Source organism: Mastigoproctus giganteus, chromosome 1, assembly GCF_048544385.1.
Source record: "Mastigoproctus giganteus isolate SK-2022 chromosome 1, ASM4854438v1, whole genome shotgun sequence".
NCBI lineage: Eukaryota > Metazoa > Arthropoda > Arachnida > Uropygi > Thelyphonidae > Mastigoproctus > Mastigoproctus giganteus.
In genome coordinates this window covers 267,241,192-267,261,413 of record NC_143575.1, presented here as the reverse complement: position 1 = coordinate 267,261,413, position 20,222 = coordinate 267,241,192, and the positions used below count along the sequence as shown (strand labels likewise).

General features: G+C 33.6%; 1 protein-coding gene across 3 annotated transcripts in view; it reads left to right on the top strand.

The window, feature by feature from the left end:
* Window positions 1-20,222, top strand: part of LOC150091952 (uncharacterized) — a 64,104-nt gene that overhangs the window by 22,130 nt on the left and 21,752 nt on the right. For 2 of the 3 annotated variants that reach the window (XM_090377514.1, XM_090377522.1), the window contains exon 6: window positions 4,741-5,437. The exons of the other annotated variant lie outside the window; for it this stretch is intronic. In XM_090377514.1, the coding sequence (XP_090233640.1) occupies window positions 4,741-4,892 (152 nt within the window). In that variant the 3' untranslated portion in view covers window positions 4,893-5,437. Of the gene's footprint in view, window positions 1-4,740; window positions 5,438-20,222 lie in introns of those variants that run through there. 3 annotated transcript variants of the gene reach the window in all.

The following is a 20,222-nucleotide window of genomic DNA, read 5'->3' as shown; positions in this document are numbered from 1 at the left end:
TTGTTTGGTGATTTGATCTGCAACTGAGCATCCATCCTATCCTACTTCTATAATAGTTTACTTTTAAGTTTTGTTTTGTCCCCCTTTAATATTATAGTAGGTTGTTCTCATCTAAGGAATGAAAAATTTTGTTCAAATTGTTATTTTTGATGGAATTGTATTAATTTAGAATGCTGGATCTATATTTGTTACCAAGTCCATTCTTTGGCCGACCGGGCTAGCCGAGTGGGTAAAGTACCTGCCCGGCAACCCAAAGGTCGCGGGTTCGATTCCCGCCTCGGGCTTGGATCAAAGTACTGCAAAAACCTTGGGAGGTGCAATATGGCCACAGAAGCCGATGCACCAACAACTACCAAATCAAAAAAAAAAAAAAAAAAAACCAAGTCCATTCTAGAACAGAAAATAATTTTCCTCTTATAATTTTATGGAATAGTGTTTGAATTATTACAATTAATATTTCTCTAAAAATTAAATAATGTCGGAAATTGAATAAGTTTTGATATATGCATTTCAAGGGGTAGCCATTGTTAAATCTTTTCATATGCCTCATTTGCAGTGATTTTTGGATAACAGTTATTGGATCCTACTTTAAGATGGTGGAAGCTTTTCTGTACTGCCTATTTTTCAATAAGACAAGCCCTGTGATTTGAAATTTTGTGATTGTTTTTTCACAGAAGTCTTGTCTTTACTTCACATTTTATAATCTATTCCCACGATATTTTGCAGTGGGCAGAATACAAGATCTCCAAGATTGAAAGGGTCAAAGATTTGTTTGCACATGAGGAACAAATTCTTAATTTTGATGATTACATGAAACTAAGTTATTTAAAGTGGGTGAGCTGTTGTGACACAAACTGAATCTAGCATCTATTTGATAGGTAGATAAACCAAGCAGGAGCATTTTAGAATTGAGTCTTTGGGGAGAAAGGTAGATTGCAGAAAACATTGGAAATTATTTTTGCATTACTTTGAATTGCCACTGATTTCAGGCAAGAGGGTGATACAGTAAATTAGATGAAAGTTGTAGTAAGATAAATATATTCAGGAATAATGGAGTTGCATTTTTGAATCTCAGATTTCATATCATTAACGTGCAAAATTATTTGCACATCTAAATTAAGCTATTGCACTCATATTTTAAGAGTGTATAACACTTTGCTATTTTCTTACATCAAAAATGTATTCCAGAAGTTTATTTCTTGACTAATGAAGGGTAGAGGATCATTGCACAATATTCATTTGCGATCTTGATTGAGAAAAGACAGTCATGTCTAGGTTTCCAGTGTACCAAACAATTTAAGAACTTTGTGGAGAGTATAACCAGTGTTGGATATTGTAATTGGTGGTTTCTCTTATATCAAGCATGGCAAATCTGCATTTTTTTTTTTTTTTTTTTTTAAATGAAACGTCAATAGACTGAAGGGGCATTAAGAAGCAGTAATCTTTGATAGTTCATCAGAAATAGTTCTGGGCATTGTGAATAGATTGTCATTTTTCATTGATCACTGAACAAAATGGATAGTAATACCTTAAGCTTTTCTCTTATTTGTTAAAATTAAAATTAAAGTAAAATATTCTTTAATGGGGATATTTTAATTGGGAGAAAATGCAAAAAGGGCACATTAAAATAGTTGGTTTGGGAATGTGTGAATTTTTTGCAGCAAATCACTTTAAGAAAAAGCAAATATGACAATGTTTAAGAAAAAAGAAACATTGAAAAAAAAAAAAAAAGATGCTTACAGTTGTAGATTATTTTCACTATAATTTCGGGAAGATAAAATTCGTGTGGCTTTTCAGTGTTACTTGAATTTTATTGTTCTCATGCTCATTTGCTTGGAGCAGTGGTCATTAAATATTGTTTTTAATAAGATCTGCAACTTTCTAGGAGCTTTAAATAAATTTTACAAGTGGAATATCTCGGGGTTTTTTTTTTTTTTTTAAAGATTGCGATTTAAACTACAACTATACATGTTAAATCTTGGGTTGAGGTTTGCTTTGTAGGCATATACCTAACATGCAAACATTCACAATTTGTTGATTATTTTCTGTGACCTCTGTGAGAAAATAGCAACAGCTGTGTAGGGCACATGAAACCCACATTTTACTACATTATTATTCCAAGGCTGTATGCAGTATTCAAGATGTGGCTTAGCCATTACTTTATATAATGGAATAACTGCTTCTTTATGCCTGCTGGCAAAATTCCTATAATATTACCAAAAAAGAATACATAAATAAAATAAAACCTTCATGAGTTATCCTAGCAGATTTTCATTAGATTTGTATTGCTACTCTACCCATCTGGGTTTTTGTGTATCTCTCCTTTCTCCCACTGCCCTACCTATTTCATATATATTGCCTTCTTGAAGTGTAACTGCTTTGCTACATTCAACAAATCAATTCTTTTAATTCCCTCTGGCATCATTTTATAAACTTAAGACACAACAGTCAAAATACTTGTTTATACTCCGGCACGACTAGCAGATCAGTGGAGTTACAATAAATCAATCAGTACAAACGTTAATCGTATTTAGCAGTCATGGACTTGAACCCTGGTCCACTCAGAGCATATGCTGCTGCACTTGCACTCTTGACCACTTGGCTACGTCAGGCCTCACTTAATACAATTAAAATCATAAATGATGCCTAATTTTACAGCGAAAGCTTGAAGTACTGTTGATTATCTATTAAGATTCTTAGCAAAGCTTATTATCTTAGTACTCACCTCTAGATCCGTATTGGTTAGGGTTAAATTTACGCAAAGGAAAGTAAAGAGAGTAAAAGTTTCCAATTATATTAACAAATTAATTAATTTAAAAACATGTCTATAAGGAAGAGGAAGTGCACTACTTTTTCCTGGTTGTCATTTATAAAATTATATAAAGAAGATTTGCGCTTTTGAAAAATCAAGAGCTGGACGAGAATCTTTCGATGTCATCATCATCAGTTGGTGAATGACATGAGTTGTAAGTGTTGATTTATAGTATCGCAGTACCCAGGATGCATTACGTTAAACACGTGGAAATTTGATTTGTGTGAGCTGCCATATTGGCGGTAGATTCGTGGATAATTTAGTGTTTAATTTCGTATGATCCATTTTGGCGGAACCACTATAGCTAGGGCTTCATACTGGAATATCTTATAATTCGAAAGTTAAAATTAACTGAGTTTCAGTTAACTTTAACTGAGTTTCAAATCAGACCATCCAGGAACTGAACTCAGTCAGCACTTACACTAATTAAACTTAAATTGAATTTAATTCCAGTATGAAGCCCTATCTATAGAATGGTTCCGTCAAAATAGATCATGAAATTTTAAACACTAAATTACCCACGAATCTATCGCCAATATGGCAGCTCATACGAATCAAATTTCCACGTGTTTAACGTAATGCATCCTGGGTACTGCGATACTATAAATCGACACTTACAACTCATGTCATTCACCAACTGATGACGATGACATCAAAAGCTTCTCGTCCAGCTCTTGATTTTTCAGCCGTGCAAATCTTCTTTATATAATTTTATAAATGACAACCAGGAAAAAGTGGTGCACTTCCTCTTCCTTAGAGACATGTTTTTAAATTAATATAATTGGAAACTTTTACTCTTTACTTTCCTTTATGTAAATTTAACCCTAATCAATACGGATCTAGAAGTGAGTACTAAGATAATAAGCTTTGCTAAGAATCTTAATTAATCATAAAGTAATGCATCACCTAATGTAAACACGTGAGTAGATGTTGGGGATGGTGTGATGCAAACAGGCATGATCACATTGCCATGACAGCTGCAGTCGTGTTGTTGAATGGAAACAATATTTCAAGTTCATACATATTATTTCAAAATTATGTTATTTTAGTAAACTGCAGGGGCTTTTTTTAAATTGTTTTTATAATAGCGTATAAATATCAACCTGATATTTGGTGCTACAAATAACTAGTATGTCATGTGAAAAACATGAAACAAATGAAAAATTGGAAGAGTCTTTCAAATTTGGAATAAGAACAGAAAGGAACCAGAATTAAGTCCAGGACATTTTTAAAATGTAGTAATATGAAATATTAAGATAAAATTCACAGGTAATCGGAATAAAAATTATTCATATTTTTTATATTTCTTCCTGATGTTTCAGGGTGGTGGAGAGATTGTTAATGTAGTGTGTAGTCGTGGTTTAAATAGCTTTTCATGAATATCAAGAAATTCCACTTTTGAAATATTTTTCACTAAGTCTTAATTTTTATTCCGCTTTTAACTAGTAAAAAAGTGGTTGTGACTGAATTGAGATGTCCAGTGTGTGTTAAGTATGCAAACATTGCATTTTAAGTATTTTTAATCTCGCCTGCGAGCCTTTTTTTTTTCTTCCCTAACAGATTAATATAGCTTGGCTTCACTTTGCTGGTTTCTTCAGCATGTAATTGAAATGTCCAGAGTTACAATGAAAATTATAATAATACTATTTAATTTATTTTATACAGACAGATATAATGGAAACTCATTTAAATTATTTTGTACTGATTATATTGAATAATAATCACAAGCTAAAACAGTAAATAAACTTGTGCTAATAAAAAAAAATTAAAAGTAACTTATATGCCTTGATGTGGTAATGGATAATTCTTCAGATTTTAACTCTTAATTCTTACTTTTAAGGGCTTTTAAATCTAAATTTGACATTTTCTTTTACATTCAAGCTTTTGAGGCTAATCTTAGTATTTTTGCACAATAACCTTGATTTCAGGTGGAACCGGACCCAGTAATGATGATCGTTATGGATACGACAACTATGGAGGTATGACCTCCTATGGACAATCACCACGCGATAACTATGGTGGCCCTCAAGGAAATTATGGGCCTCCTCCTCCTCCTCCTCCACCCCCACGTCGTTACTAAATGGTTAATGAGTCAGTTTTTCACAAGCAACTTATCATTATCATCATTTGGCTACATAGTTCATAAATAAATGTGCCCTTTAGAAGACCATTCAGTGAAGATGATTTTAACATTATCCCAAACCAGGTTGGGGATTGTAACACTTACTTCATCTACTATATAGTACATTATATATATGGACAATTCAGTTTCCAAATCTTGGTTTCTAAGACAGGCTAAACAGTACAGTGAGAGAGGGCAAGACATCTCGTGCTTAAAGACAGTTATTGTGCTTCAGAAAATTGCGTTATATCTGTATACATCAGTCATTTTATTATTTAATTATCTTAGAATTGTGGCTTCTACATCTTCATCTAAATGCTGGTCTTAAAATTCAGCAATACACATTCTTTCAGTAACATGAATTATCATGTTTGTCACATCATCACTTGCTGTATATTTTTACCCATTTCAGTGTATTTTTTTAAATTCTGTAATGAACTATAGCTAGTGAGCTTAGTTCGTAAAAAAAATGTGATGTAATAAAAATGATTAAATGACAAAAATTGCAGAAGAAATGCATTTTTCTTGGTCATATTGAATGGATTAAATTACATCTCTATGCCATACATTTATATGTATTAGTTGAACATAACTTTTCATTTTAATATTAACGACGATAATGTAAATTTTTAATTTTAAACTAAATCTGTGAACCCTAAAACTAAATTTGTTAACATATTGGAACCTAACAGCCAAATTTTCTTAAAGAAAATTTTAAGTAGCTACATGCATTATTCCAGCTATAAAAATGCATTAATGCTTTCTTAAATGAAAGGGAAACCACCTTTAAGAAAAAAATATTAAATTCTGTTTAAATATATATATATACATATCAAAATTTCTGTTAAAATGTAGAAGCATTTCCTGAAGATAACACTGGGGAAAGCTTTTTTTTTTTCCTCCCTTAATATATATTAAACCTAGCAGCCAAATTTTCTGAAAGAAATTATATTATGTTTGCATGCATTACTTCAGTGAGGAAAATGCATTTTTGCTTAAATGAGAGGGAAAAGGTTTTGTTAAAATGTAGGAATGTTTTCAGAAGTTGTGCTTAGAAAAAAGCAGTTTTCTTTATTATCTAACAACAACCACATTTGTGGACATTATTTCAGTTAGAAAAATGCATTTGTGTTTATATCTAAATGAGAGAAAAATTATCTTTAAAAAAGTTGTTAAAATGCAAGTTTAGGAAATTTTTAATATTTATTACAGTCTACAGCCAAATTTTTCTTCAAATATAATTATATGATGGCTACATTGGTTTTATTAAAAAAAAACACATTTTGCATTTAATGAGAGAAAATAATTTTTTTAAAGGTTTTTTAGGAAGCTGTATGGCAAAATTTTTTCTTAATATTTATTATAACCTGGAACAATTTTCTTGAAGGAATGTAATGATGGCTGCATATGTTAAATATGAAAATGAATTTATAGTTAGAATGAAAGAAAAAGAATTGCTTTATCATCTTTTAAAACATTTTTGTTAAGATAAAGTTTTTTTTTTTTTTTTTTTGAAAGCTTGGTAAAGAATGGGTTACCTTTTTATTTTCTTAAAGTAATCCCAATGTAATTCTCTTAAAGAAAATTAAGTAGCTGCATACATGATTCCAGCTATAAAAGTGCATTAACCCTCTCTTAAATGAGAGGACACCACCTTTTAAGTTTTTGAAAAAAATTCAGCTAAAAATTAAAAAGAGAAAATTATGCTTCGGAATAAATTTAAGAAAGTTATTTATCACTTTCTGTATTTATTATATCAGTTTGATGAAAAAAAATGCCATTTTCTTAAATGAGGGCAAAACCACCTTTAAAATTTTGGAAAAAGCTCTATTAAGATACAAAAGTGGTTTTAAAAAGGTATTCCTGAATGAGAATAAAATCTGAAAGAGCAAACCAGTTATTCTTTTATTATGTATTACAATTCCAGTGCTGTTTGATTGGGGCTGATTTACTCATGCAACAGAATAGGGGAATTGAGCCAATATAATTAAATGTTATAACTTGTATACTAACAGCCAAACTTTCTTAGACTTGTAATATGGCTGCAAACATTATTTCAGTTAGAAAAATGCATTAATGCTTTCTTATGAGAAATCACCTTTTGAAGAGGTTTCAAAATGTAAAGGTTGTTTTAGAAATAGAAAGTTAATACTTTGAAAAGAACGAAATTACTTTTTTATATTTAACATCTTTAAACAATATTTATTAGAACGTTCACTAAAAATTGTAAGCTGTGTATATTATCAGTTTGGAAAAAAAAAAAAAAAAAAAAAAAAATGCAGTTTTCTAAAATGAGAGAAAACCCACCTTTAAATTATTGAAAACATTCTGTTAAGTTGCAAAAGTGGTTTTAAAAAGTTATTCATAAAAATAAAATCTGAAAGAGCAAGCCAATTATTCCTTCATTATGTATTACATATTCCAGTGCTGTCTGATTGGGCTGATTTACTCATGCAACAGAATAGGAATTGAGCCAATTAAATGTGATAACTTACGTACATAAAAGAATGTTGGGGTCAGTTAATTTTTTTATCTGCTGCATTTTTTTCTCTACACATTTGTGGGTATATAAGCTGAGAATACAATATAGGCATTTAGAAGTGATGTTTAGTTCAATTAGTTGTAAGTTGATGAAAATTGTAGATTTTGTTATTAAAGTGAAAAGGTAGAAAAACGTGGTCTTTTGATTATTGTTCTGTTAAGAGTATCATGCAATTACGTTGCTTTCTTGGCATTAAATAAATAAAAAGAAACTACTTGTTTCAAAACACTTGTTGATCTTTAAATTTAATTTTCATTTGAAAAGTCTTAATTGTGTTAAGTGTTTTCCTTCAGTCTCAAGAAAGAAAAAAATATACAAAAAAAAACAGAGCTAGCTTTTTTTTTAAGTAAGTTTACAAAATAAAGCATTTAGCTTGCTTATATTTTAATAGACATGTTCTTTTTGCTAAATCTTTGATTCGCTCTCAAGTGCAAAACTAGTCATGGATGGTCATGCTGTACTACTATAAAGATTTTTACGTGTATAAAGTATTTAAGGGCAAAGGCCTCATGCTACGAGGTAGAATGACTAAATGTAGGTTAGTGCAAATGCATCATTTTAACATGTTAAAATGCTGCATTTGCACTAACCTACATATTAGATTTTTACATGTTAATTGAGCCAAGTGAGAAGCATTGTCAGCTTTAATAAAATTGTGTATATAATTACAGATCTTAAATTATGATATAACACGTGGTATTTGGCAACAGAAATTAAGAAGTTTGGAAGACTGCCTGTCTTTTCATGTTTTGTATTAGTAGGATTTAAACTGCCTGAAGTTGTTGGTATTGCATTATTTTAAAAGAAATGTCTTTGCCAAAAGGTTGTTGGCCATTTGTTTAGCAGATGTTGACAGCCTGTTTCAAGATTGGCTATCTGTGAAAATAATTTTTTTTAGTTTATCAGCATTTTTGGTTTTAGCCAAAGGAACCGCCTTAGCTTACCTACCCGTGATTGCATATTAGTTTTTATTTATTTCCAGAATGCTTCCATTCTTTCTCTAGTTGTCAGACTAATCAAATACCACTTACAGGTAAAGAGAGATAAAAATACAAAAATTAAATCCTGTTCATAGATGATAATATTTACCGAAAAAAATCTGGTTGCTTAAATAATAATACTAAAACAATTAATTTGAACTTTTTATTTAGCTCAGCTCATACAAAATACCAGCGGAGCCTCTCAGAGTTCAGTGCTGGGCTGTTTATAGTATTAACAATATTGATGTAAAGTTTCAGGTGGTACAAAGGATGGTATGGTTAATGATAGCAATTAGAGCATACTGCTGCAAGAACTGGATAAATAAGGCATCTGGGCTAAGAAATGGCAGTTGGGGTCTAATGTTGGTAAAATCAAGATTGTTACATGTGGGCCACAGTGGATCCCACAATAAAATACCAGTTACATGGTACCACACTTGAGGTGGTACAGAACAAAAGAGACCTAAGGTGATTGTACAGTCTGAGAAATTGTCTGAACAGTGCAGACATGCTACCAGAATAGTTTATCTCATTGTATAAGGCAATGGTTAGGCCACATATATTGAGTACTGTATACAATGTGGACAGAAATTATGGGGGGTACCTACCTAGTAACAGGTAGGTCCAGCTTTCACCTGGATAAGGGTAATCACGTGGAATCTGTGGAATGATATGCATCAAATGTACCAGAGACCCCAACGTGTTCCAGTTGAACATGCCCCAGACCATTACTGACCAGCCACCTGCCTGAACAGTTCCTTGTTAGCATGATGGGTGATACCTTTGTGCAGTTCCCACAGATACGCATCCTCCCATCTGCATGAAATAGCTGAATTGTGACTAGGAGACCAGTCTCCAAGGTACAGTACTGATGTTCTTTCGCCCAATTGAGGCATAGAGTCCTGTGTCGCAGTGTTAGCATTGGGATTCTGGTGGGTCTGCAGCTAACGATTGTCTGATGATTTACTCATCTGGCGTTGTGGAAGTGGTAGTTTGAATAAATTTAAGAATTAGACGTATTATTAGATAGGATTTATAGATGAGGTGGATGGTTTTTTTTTTTCTCCTCCCTCTCCTTCCTTGCTGATGCTGTATAATTATGCGCCTGCATCACCACCCTTTAAGATCAGAGAAATTTATGCCTAATCATTTTCACAAGAATACAATCTAATTATATTTAGGAGTTGCATAGGCTTGTACCACAGCAAACTTAAACCTGTGTGTGATTGCACTCCCATGCAGCTACGTCGTAAAATATAAGAAAGCTAAACAGAAAAATGAAAGTTACAAAAACAAGAAATTTTGAAAAGTCTATATGAAACTTTTCTGACATGCTAGTTTTAAGTTAGGGTGGAAAGCGGGACTTAAAAGTTGCCTACAGCTATGGCTGAGCACCCCCTGCTGCCTTTTAAACGAAATGTCTTGGATAAAAAAACATTCAGGTGGAAGCATACTGGGGAGATAAGGAATGAATTAACATTGGCATTCTTAGTAACTGCAAAACAATTGGCAAATTAGCAGAATACAATGGTGGTGCAATCTAAAAAATGGAACTAAGTAGATAAGATAACTGTATGTGTATAAATTCATTCGAGCACTGCATTGTTAAAAAATAGAACCGGCAATACTAGAGTGAAAATGCAATCTTTCAAGTGCAGCATGTGTTGCAGTTCACCCTTAATGTAAAATAAAAAATAATAATAAATGCAATGCTCATTGATACTTACCTTTTCACCACAAAAATGAACTCTGAGTTACTGCTACATGGTCTAATTTAAGAAGTGGAGATTGGTGGTATGGGGAAATAGAGGGTGAATACAGATATTATATTATAGACCAAGCTCAAAGTTAGATCACAATCTAATACATTATATGTTTATATGCTTACCTTTAAGATAAATCTAAAATCAAAGTTCTCTAATCACTTCTTTATTTCTAAAATACTGGATCTGGTGGTGGTGACCTTGAGTTCATTCTCACGGAATTTTGAAGGCTTGCTTAAAGTGAACGCTTAATTTTTGATATATGCCTGCTCAAGTTAAAAAAAAAAAAAAAAAGATTGAACAGGAGCTTAACTTTTTGTAATTATTTTGCCACCACCATCTTGCAATCATGGCAATGCATTGCATTAATTTACTAGTATTCTGAGTTGTGTGCATATAGCTCTTACAACCTTTTTAAGATATTTTCTTAAAAAGTATCATTAAAATCAGTTTACTTATTGCTGCAGAAAAACACTGGAGATAATGCACACATTACGTTGTATTAAAAAAAATTACTAAATTAATTGTTTTTTGATTGACTGTATACTTCACAGTGTGAAGCCTTCACCCAATGTTTAGACTACTATATTCTGCTTATTTTCTCCCAGATTTTGCAAAAAGAAAAATAATACATATTTGGATCTTCTGTGATCAATGGAATAAACAATTCATTAGTGCTGATTAATTGATGAATATATATATACATACATTACAAGATTGAGTTTGTAATGCATGCCATTATTAATAGCTGCACTTTTATAAAAGTAGCAATAGTTATGATATTGAAAGTTGTTATTAACCCTCTGGCCTTAGCTATGCATGGTTTTTTTTTTTTTTTTTCATGTAAACCCTAAACACGAGAGGTATTAGAACCTACTATAGTACTTAGTACCGGGCTTGGGTTGGAGGTTGAGAAGACAAAAGAAGATATTTATTGTTGACATTGGACTTGAATTAGACTGTAATTTTCAGGAAATAGGTATGAAGGAAGATTTTCCAGAAAACGGCAGTTGAATGAACAAACGAGGAAGATGAAAAGTTGGTTCTGTGAGTTTGAAGTTGGACAGTATATGGATGTTGGCGGCACGTGTTCGGACTGTTTTGAAAGAGAGCGGGAATTATAAAAGCCAATTCAGAAGAACAGTGCCCACGGAAGTATCTGTAGAAGAGGCATGCAGCAGAAACAGTACGTCTATGAGACAGCGAGTGGAGAGACCGTTAGAGATGAATCACGGCGCCTCCGTAGCCAGGTGGGAAGGAGCAGCAGTGCGTAGCACACGCTTCTTGATTAGACCTGGGTTCGAGCCCGTCACCACCAAATACGGAGGATGCGGAAAGGTCAGGGAATGACCACCGCATATTCGCGGAGCAATATGGCCTTAGTTGCTAATGCTCCTAAAAACCAAACAACAACAGATGAATTATTAATTAACCTAACTGCCCCCTTCTGAATGGAATCAAGAAGCCTGAGAGAGGTTTTGAGAGCACCACCCCAGATGTGGGAACAATATTCCATGGCAGGGTGGATTTGCAATTTATACAGTGAGCAGCTGTTTGGAAGAAAAGTAACGCCGAGAGCGAAAGAGAAAACCAAGTTTTTTAGATGCAGAGGAAGCAATATTTGTAATGTGCTTGTGCCAAGAGAGATTACAAGTCAGAGTGTCACCAAAGATAAGCATATGAGCAGAAGAATCCTTTTTGCAAGATATAAGACAAGACTGAGTTTTAGAAGGATTGAAATCAACTAAGTTGTCTTTGCCCCACTGGAGAATTATCTGAAGATCAGCATTTAAGGAATTGGTAGAAGATTTTCGAGAAGTTGAAGCTGATTGAGCAAGGTTTCTCAAAATGGAAAGTGGAATGCAATGTGCTATCATTGGCAAAACTATGGATAGGATTTCCAGTCAATGGAAGAAGGTCATTAATATACAAGAGGAAAAGAGTGGGGGAAAGAACTGAACCTTGGGGGACACAGGCATTGGTGGAAAAGTTAGAAGACAGAGAGCCATCACCCTCAGTGAGCGATCAGAGAGAAAACTGGATAACCAATTACTAAAAACAGTTGGCAGACCATAAGATGGAAGCTTGTTTAGAAGACTTATGCCAAACACGATCGAAAGCCTTTGAGATGTCAAGAGCAACTACTTGTGTTTCAAACATTTCCATGAATTAGTCCATAAATGGGTAACATAAGCCAGAATATCACCAGTGGATCGACACTGACAGAATTCATAATGGTGATCGTTGATCAGACGGAAGGTCCATTTCCCTTAGCATGAATTGTTGAGGAGGCTTCCATCCTGCAGTGGGTTGATAATGGCTGCACTTTACCTTTTATATTTGTGAAATGAATTAGGAAGTGCTTGGGAGGTTTAGATCTTTTTGCAGATAAGCTTGCTCTATTTAGTTTGACAATTCATGGTGTATTCAATAGTAAGAAAAAGTGGGTGAGACATGCTGTATGAAGTAATGAAATGTTGGATATGGTATACACATGGTAAGAATATACCCAGATCCTTGACATAATGTGGCTTCGACAATGCTCCCCGCACACACACACACTACTCGGACTCCCTCCAGTCACTATCTGGCAGAGTAGAGGTAGCACAAGATTATACACTAGCTGATCCTGAAGCCTTCTAGAGAGTTACCAATAGGTTCGGTCCGGTGAACTAATTAGCAGCCGGCCTGCGAACACCATTTTAGAGCTGTACCCTCGAAATGTAAGGAATATTGGATCTCGCCACGATGTTCATCATAACCACAAAATCATCAATCATACTGCATGACGGAAGGGTTGACTGGAACTTAGCTCTAGAGAGAACATTGGGTTCCACCCCTTCAAGCCTCCAATAAGCAAAGTGGTGGTATTGCACCGGTTGATGAGAGTCATCTACCACCTAGCGGTATAGATGAAAATGAATTTAATTTATTTATATATTTGCACAATTAAAAAAAAAAAAAAAGTACTATTTGCACTGAAAACTTACCTTTCCTTTGATTTTGCAATGACAGAAAAAAAAAAAAAGAAAAAAAAAGCCAAGTATATTTCGATGTGTCTGTGAACAAATATTTTGAAGTTAATGAGACACTTTCTGCATTTGTGAGCTCTTACGGACACCGATGATTTACTGTCAAAAACTATATATGTCTGTGTGTTAGAGGAATAATAAGCATAGGGATAGGATTCAAATTGGCAACTATACTTGCCAAAATATATTGAGGACTTATCAACACACTTGTTTGATGAATCTGGCTCTATAAGAAGAAAAAAAAAGTTATATATGGGTATGTGTGACAAATAGGAGTATTGTATTGGAAATGATCATTCTCTTTATAATCTGCAAAAGACAAATACATTTATGTACATTGATAGCAGAAATTATTCTGATTAGCAAATGTCCAAAAAGTGCCAAGATCAGAGGCATCTTGAAATTGCTTTATGATGATGAACACTAGCATAATTACGCTATTTAATGTTGCAACCCCTTAATAGAAAATCTATTTGCATATGGTAGTCTCATTCTGTTTGATATATGAACTTGCTTGAAAAATTTTACAGAAATTTGATTTCCCACATTGTTTTTTGTGAGAGCAAAAAATGTGAAATAAATATTTTGTAGCTACCTTAATTTGTTACCTTTTATTCTTTGTAGAGGCATTTTTGAACTTCTGGGTGGATTGATGATTTATTTTTAAAAAATAAATAGGATGATTCTGCAAAGCAAAAAAAAATAAAAAATAAAATCATGTTTTATTTTTACAACGTCCAGGTTATTGCTGACCAATTGGGAAAAAAATGAAAAACTCAACATTGGTCTTAGTTTTTCTAATATTAAAAATAGAGAGGCAGACAGACAATAGCTACTGACTATTAGTTAAAAAAAAAAAAAGTTTTGTATGACTTACAAGCACACTCATTTATGCATTATTTACTTTTATTTTCTTTAATAACTTTCTTTGATTTTGAATTTGTCAGCTTTATTTGATTCACTTTTACTACAAAAGAAAATAGCTTGAAGCAATTTCTTTTTAGAACAAACATCTCAAGTATATATATTTTTAATTTAAAGTGTCAAAATGTACACGTTTTGAAAAACTTTAAATTAAAAAAAAATTAACACATTTAGCGTTAAAACCTTTTCATAGTCAATTCTTGGGGTTGACTGTGAAAGGGTTAAAAATTTATTTTAATTACCAATTTTGAAATTTTAAAAAGCACTTAACTCCATATTATAAACAGACAAAAAAAAATATTTTTTTAATTTCTTAAATATAATATGACTATGTAATGTGCTGTGTATTATTTCTTGTTTAATAAATACTGCACTGCAGATTGTTTTTTCTGTAAGAAGTAGACTAATATGGAAACATGTCTTCTATAAAAAATTAAGTCAACTTTACTTTTAGTAAATATTGTTTAAAATTTGATTTATTTTTCAGAAAAAAAAAACAATGCCAAAAATAGATTCCACTGTGGGGTGGGGGTGTTTAATTTGGAAGAAACATTGCATGAAAGAGTTGGCCTTAAAATCTTAATGACTTTTTTAATAGTACTTAAAAGTTGTCTTGTATGGTATATATCTCATTGGATACATAAGAATTTAAGTTTTACATTACATATAAGTTGACTTATATGGATAAGTTACCTAATAAACCATTTTGATTTGCTGACATTAAGATGATACTTCCTGTAATTTTTTTATCTTTGGGCTCAGAAAAATCCTTTAAAGAAACAAGTAAGAGGAATAATACAAATTTTAATATCCAAAATAGCATGATATTTCAATGAAAAATACTAAACAGGAAGAAAATTTTATAACCAATGTCTGATGTTTCTATAAAGTACCATAATAAAACTAAATTACAATAAAATATCATAACTTTTTAGAGATGTAGACCTGATAATTAGATAGCCAAGAAAATTTTTTTTAAAACCTTGGTAGTTTACCCTGAACTCGTTTTGCCAAATAAAATATATTTAAATTGTGTTCACCTACGGATATTAGAACATCCTAAAAGATTATCAGGTCCGGGGCAAGAGCTTATTACTAAATAAGCTATTGATGTTAAAGTAATTGTCAGCCATTTTCAATCCACTGCAGGGTGAAGGCTTTCCAGTTCCTTCTGTTTTGTGCAATGGCCATCCATTTACTGCCCATGAACTCTTGAATTTCATCTGTCCATTTCCATTGTTGTCTTTCAGGTTTTCTTTTAGCTCCTCTTGGGTACCGCTATTAGTTTCTTAGTCCATCTCTCATATCTTAGCTATGTGTCCTGCCCAAGTCCATTTCAGTTCTTTAGTTTTGATAAGAATGTCGTTTGCTGCCTAACTTGCCCCAGATAAGTATAGAATTCACCTTTTCAATTACTGCTCCTTCAATTATTATATCCCTTCCTGTGGCATACTCATTCATCATTACTTTTGTTTTAGCCATATTCATCTTTAGTCCGAAATCCTTACTAACTCTGCATAACTGATCAAGATTTTCCTCTAATTCTTTGGGATCATGGCTTATGATCACAATGTCCTCTTCAAATTGTAAATGGTTTAGGTATTCTCCATTCACATTGACTCCTTTCTGTAGCCAGTCTAATCTTCTGAAAGCTTCCTCAAAGGCAGCAGTAAACAACTTCAGAGATATTGTCTCCTTGTAAAACTCCTTCCTCAATTTTAAATTTGCTACTACCTTTGTGTAGTCAAATAAAGGAGTTAGCGTTCTCGTATATTTTCTTCCAAATCATAACGTATGGGGTTCTATGCCTCGTCTTTCCAGTGCCCGAAACATTGCCTTATGCCAGGGTTGGCCAACGAGTTGATCACGGATTTGATTTCGGTCGATTGCGACGAATTTTAAATATACAGTAAACCCCACGCTATTCGCGGTCGCTGATTTAATATAAAATGTGAATTTTAAAGCGCCGTGAACATTTTCTGCCATAAAAAAAAACATGGACGTGGCTAAAATTATCTTTCCCGGTCAAAACAGCGCTCAGCGGTGGTGGGGGGGGGTGACAAAATCGCGAGCGTGGATGTTTCTCGCTGATCCTTGTTTAGTATGTGCTATGCCCTTGTCATGGAAGGTTTCGTCGTTTGCTTTTAATTTATATTCTTATAAATTTATCAATTTATAAATTGATATGCTTACAAAAGTGATAAATCTACCATTTTGCATTGTAAAACAGACTTTTTTCGAGTGTGTTAACGGAAGAAAGTGACTTTATTGTGGACAAGTTCTTTCTAACCCGTAAAAAATATGGCTACGAATAACAAAGAAAATGTGAAAAGATCAAAGAAGGTAATGAAATTAGTGAATAAAATTGAGTTATTAGACAAAATTTCTAATGGTGAAAGTGTCTCCTCAGTGGCAAAACATTATAAAATCAATGAGGCAACGGTACAATCAGTCAAAAAATCGGAAGAAAAAATCCGCCGTAGTATCCGTGAAAACACACTAATTGCTTCAAAAATTTGCTCTGTAACTCGTGATGTTAAATTAGAAAAAATGGAAAAGGCTTTAAATCTGTGGATAGAAGACCGAACTCAAAATAAAATTCCGTTAAGTTCACTCATCATTCGTGAAATGGCAAAACTCCTTTATAAACACTTTAGCGAAACTGGTGATAGCACTGGCGGAATACGTTTTTTAGCTAGCAAAGGCGCTGGTTTGAAAGATTTGTTTGAAATTTCTAATAAATATTACATTTAATATTAAATTGTTTCTTATTTTCATTTCGATGCTTATGCTTGCATTTCTAGAGGTCATATTATGAAGGTACATATAATACAAAATTTTAGACTAGTTTTTCTTGTATATTTCATACTTTGGAACGGAATCCCTGTATTACTATGGGAGCCATAACTCAGTATTCGCGGCATTTTCTCAGGAACGTAACCCCCGCGAAGAGTGGGGGTTTATTGTACAGTCATCTCTCGATTTGTGCAATGAATGCAGATGGTAGATCACGGCACATTTTGAAAGAAAAAAGTAGATCGCATCCCAAATTAAGTTGGCCACTCCTGCCTTATGCTATATGGAGTAAAATGCTGTTTCATAATCTACAAATGCCAGGCATTCTGGTGTTTTATATTCATTTGTTTTCTCCATTAGCTGCAATATTACATGAAGGTGATCCATAGTTGAGAATCCTGTATTGAAGCCAGCTGGCTCTTTCGGTTGATTCTCATAAAGTATTCTTTCTAATCTGTTAGTAATGACCCTCGTGAACAACTTGTAGATGTGGGACAAGCTAATTGTTGTAATAATTTCTGATTTATCTCCTTTCTTATGCAGCAAAATTATGATTGCATTATTCCACTCCTTAGGCATCACGCCTTTCCTAATGTATTTTGTGAATAGTCTTGCCAGTCTTCCTAATTTAACAACTCTACAGTAACTTCATGTTCACCTGGGGCTTTCTGATTCTTCAGTGCATGTTCTACCTCCTCAGGAAGGATATTGGGTATGTTGTATGTGTTGCTAATTTGTGACCCATCTTCCCCACTGCTGGTATCATTCCTTTGCTCCTTTTTTAATCTTTATAGTAGCCTTCTGCTATTTATAAGTACACCATTGCCATTCTTCGGTTTCAGTATCATTTGTCTTTCTGTATTACTGCTCATGGCTGCTGATTTAAGTCCCCTGTTTCTCCCTTAATGCTTGTTCTACTTTTCTTGTGTTAAATCTTATGTCCTCTCTAATGTGAAAATACAAGAAAATAATCCAAGAAAATTATAAGTTTATGTCAGAAAAATAGAACATAGTCCCAAAATTCATTCTTCACTGCATGATGTCTAAGCAAATAATGTTCAATGATGAATAATGTCAAACCAATAAAAATATAACTATTTTTGCTTTGATTCCACGAAATCAACATATTTAGCATCTGTGTGTGTGTGCATATGGTGAGTTTTCTGTGCTGTTTTTCACAACTGTATTTTCAGTTACTCACCCAAGACTTTAATTTATCACGAAAAACTACAAAAGTTTTGAAAACATTTTTTTGATATGCTATTAGCAGTGGCAAATGATGCAAGAAAGCAAAACAATACAGCATCAGTGGGTGGGCGAAAACCAACCCTTACCATTTCACTTATCCTTTTCCCTCCAATAGTTTGTCTAGTTCTTCCTTGAATTTATTTAAATTATCAACTGCCACCACAACAGCAGATGGAAGTGTATTCCAGTAATCAACTACCCGCTGGCAAAAGGCAAACTTCTACACATCTATTCTGCAGTTGTCTGTCATCGATTTGAATTTATGCTGCCTTGTGTGTAGTCTGACCAAGAGGAAGAATCCCATCAGCATTGTTTGCTCAATCCATTCAAAGCCTTAAACACCTCACACCAAATACTGTAATTTGCAGAACTGAAGTCTTTCTTGGTAAGAGAAACCTTTGTTCCCCTCACCGATCTCGTTGCTCTTCTCTGTGCACGTTCCAGCAGCAATACGTCCTTCCTAAAATGTGATGTGGAAATTGCCTTATACAACAGTATAATCACTTCCTTATCCGTACTAGCAAAACTCCTTTATGTCATCCTGGCAGCTTGTCTGCACTGCCAAGAGAACTTCATATCTGACTTCACAATTGCCACAAGTCTTTTTCATTTTCCACTATCCTGAGTGTGGTACATTAGTGTGGGGTTACTGCTACCCATATGCAGTACTTGGCATCTGTCACTGTTAAACTTCAGTAGCCATTTCTCAGCTCATCTGCCTAACTGCTGACATAGCATACTGGTTATTACTGTCATTAACCACCCTGCCAACCTTTGTATCATCTGAAACTTGGATATTAAGCCTGATATGCCTTCATCAGTATCAATGAGAAACATAGAAAATAACAATGGCCCAGCACAACCCTTGGGGGCTCCACTAATAACATTGGTCCGTGAAGAGCAGTGCCAATTAATTTCCACTTCGTCTTTTTCCTCTCAACCATCCTTTTATCCATAACAGTAACTTACCCTTAATGCTATATTGTTCCAATTTGTATAGCAGTTTATGTGTAACAGTATTAAAAGCTTTCCTGAAATCTAAGTATATGATATCAAAATTATTTTTTGCATCCTCTGTTGTGACTACATTGCAGTATCCAATCAGGTTGGTCATACAAGATATCCCCTTAACAGTTGTGTTGTGTTTGAAGTATAGTTGCAGCCTTATCTAGATGATTCTGCATTACTTCTTTAACCAGTGAGTGACTTCATGATTTTCCCTGGAACAGAAGTTAAACTAAAAGGTCTGTTTCACATATCACTCTTTGATTCCCCCCCTTCCCTTGTGAATTGGGGATACATTTGTACATCTCCAGTCCATGGGAACCTCCGTGTTGTGCAGGCATTGGTGAGTTTGGTGTTGTTAAACACTTAAAACATGGAAGTTTATTTCGATTAAAAATCGAAAGTTTTGTTTGAAGTTTATCATAACTGTAGACAGTGTTTTTTCAGACATTCCTTCCATAATAGCTCTGGTTTCAGTTATTCATTGGTGTTTTGATTATTCCCATAAGCTTTGTCCTTCTGGAATCCTCACAAGAAATGTTCATGATGGTGGTTCAGAACTGATGAGTGTAGTTGATTTAAATCCAGCCAAGACCATCCAGTGCCATATTGTCCTGGTTATTAATTAGGGATGAGTTTCTCATTAAATGTGTGTTCAGAAATCAGACTGTTCATTATATGTGGTCTTGCTCTATCTTGTATAAATGTTATTTCCATGTACACTCCCAGACGGGTAAGAGTTCCAGGTAGCATTATGCATTAACCATATTGCCCAGGAAGACTTGTCTGGCAATTCCACATAATAAAATTGACCCCCAGTGTGTGCATCTTGTAATGCATAGGACTTCTCAATTGCTCCTACATTCATGTTCTGTTAGATATAACCGCTAAAGTAGAAGTTTGCTTTGTCGGTGAACCGTATCTGGTGAATAACTTGTTTTGTTGAAATATTAGTGAAATAATCACTAAAAGGAATTCCATTTTTATATATGTATAAA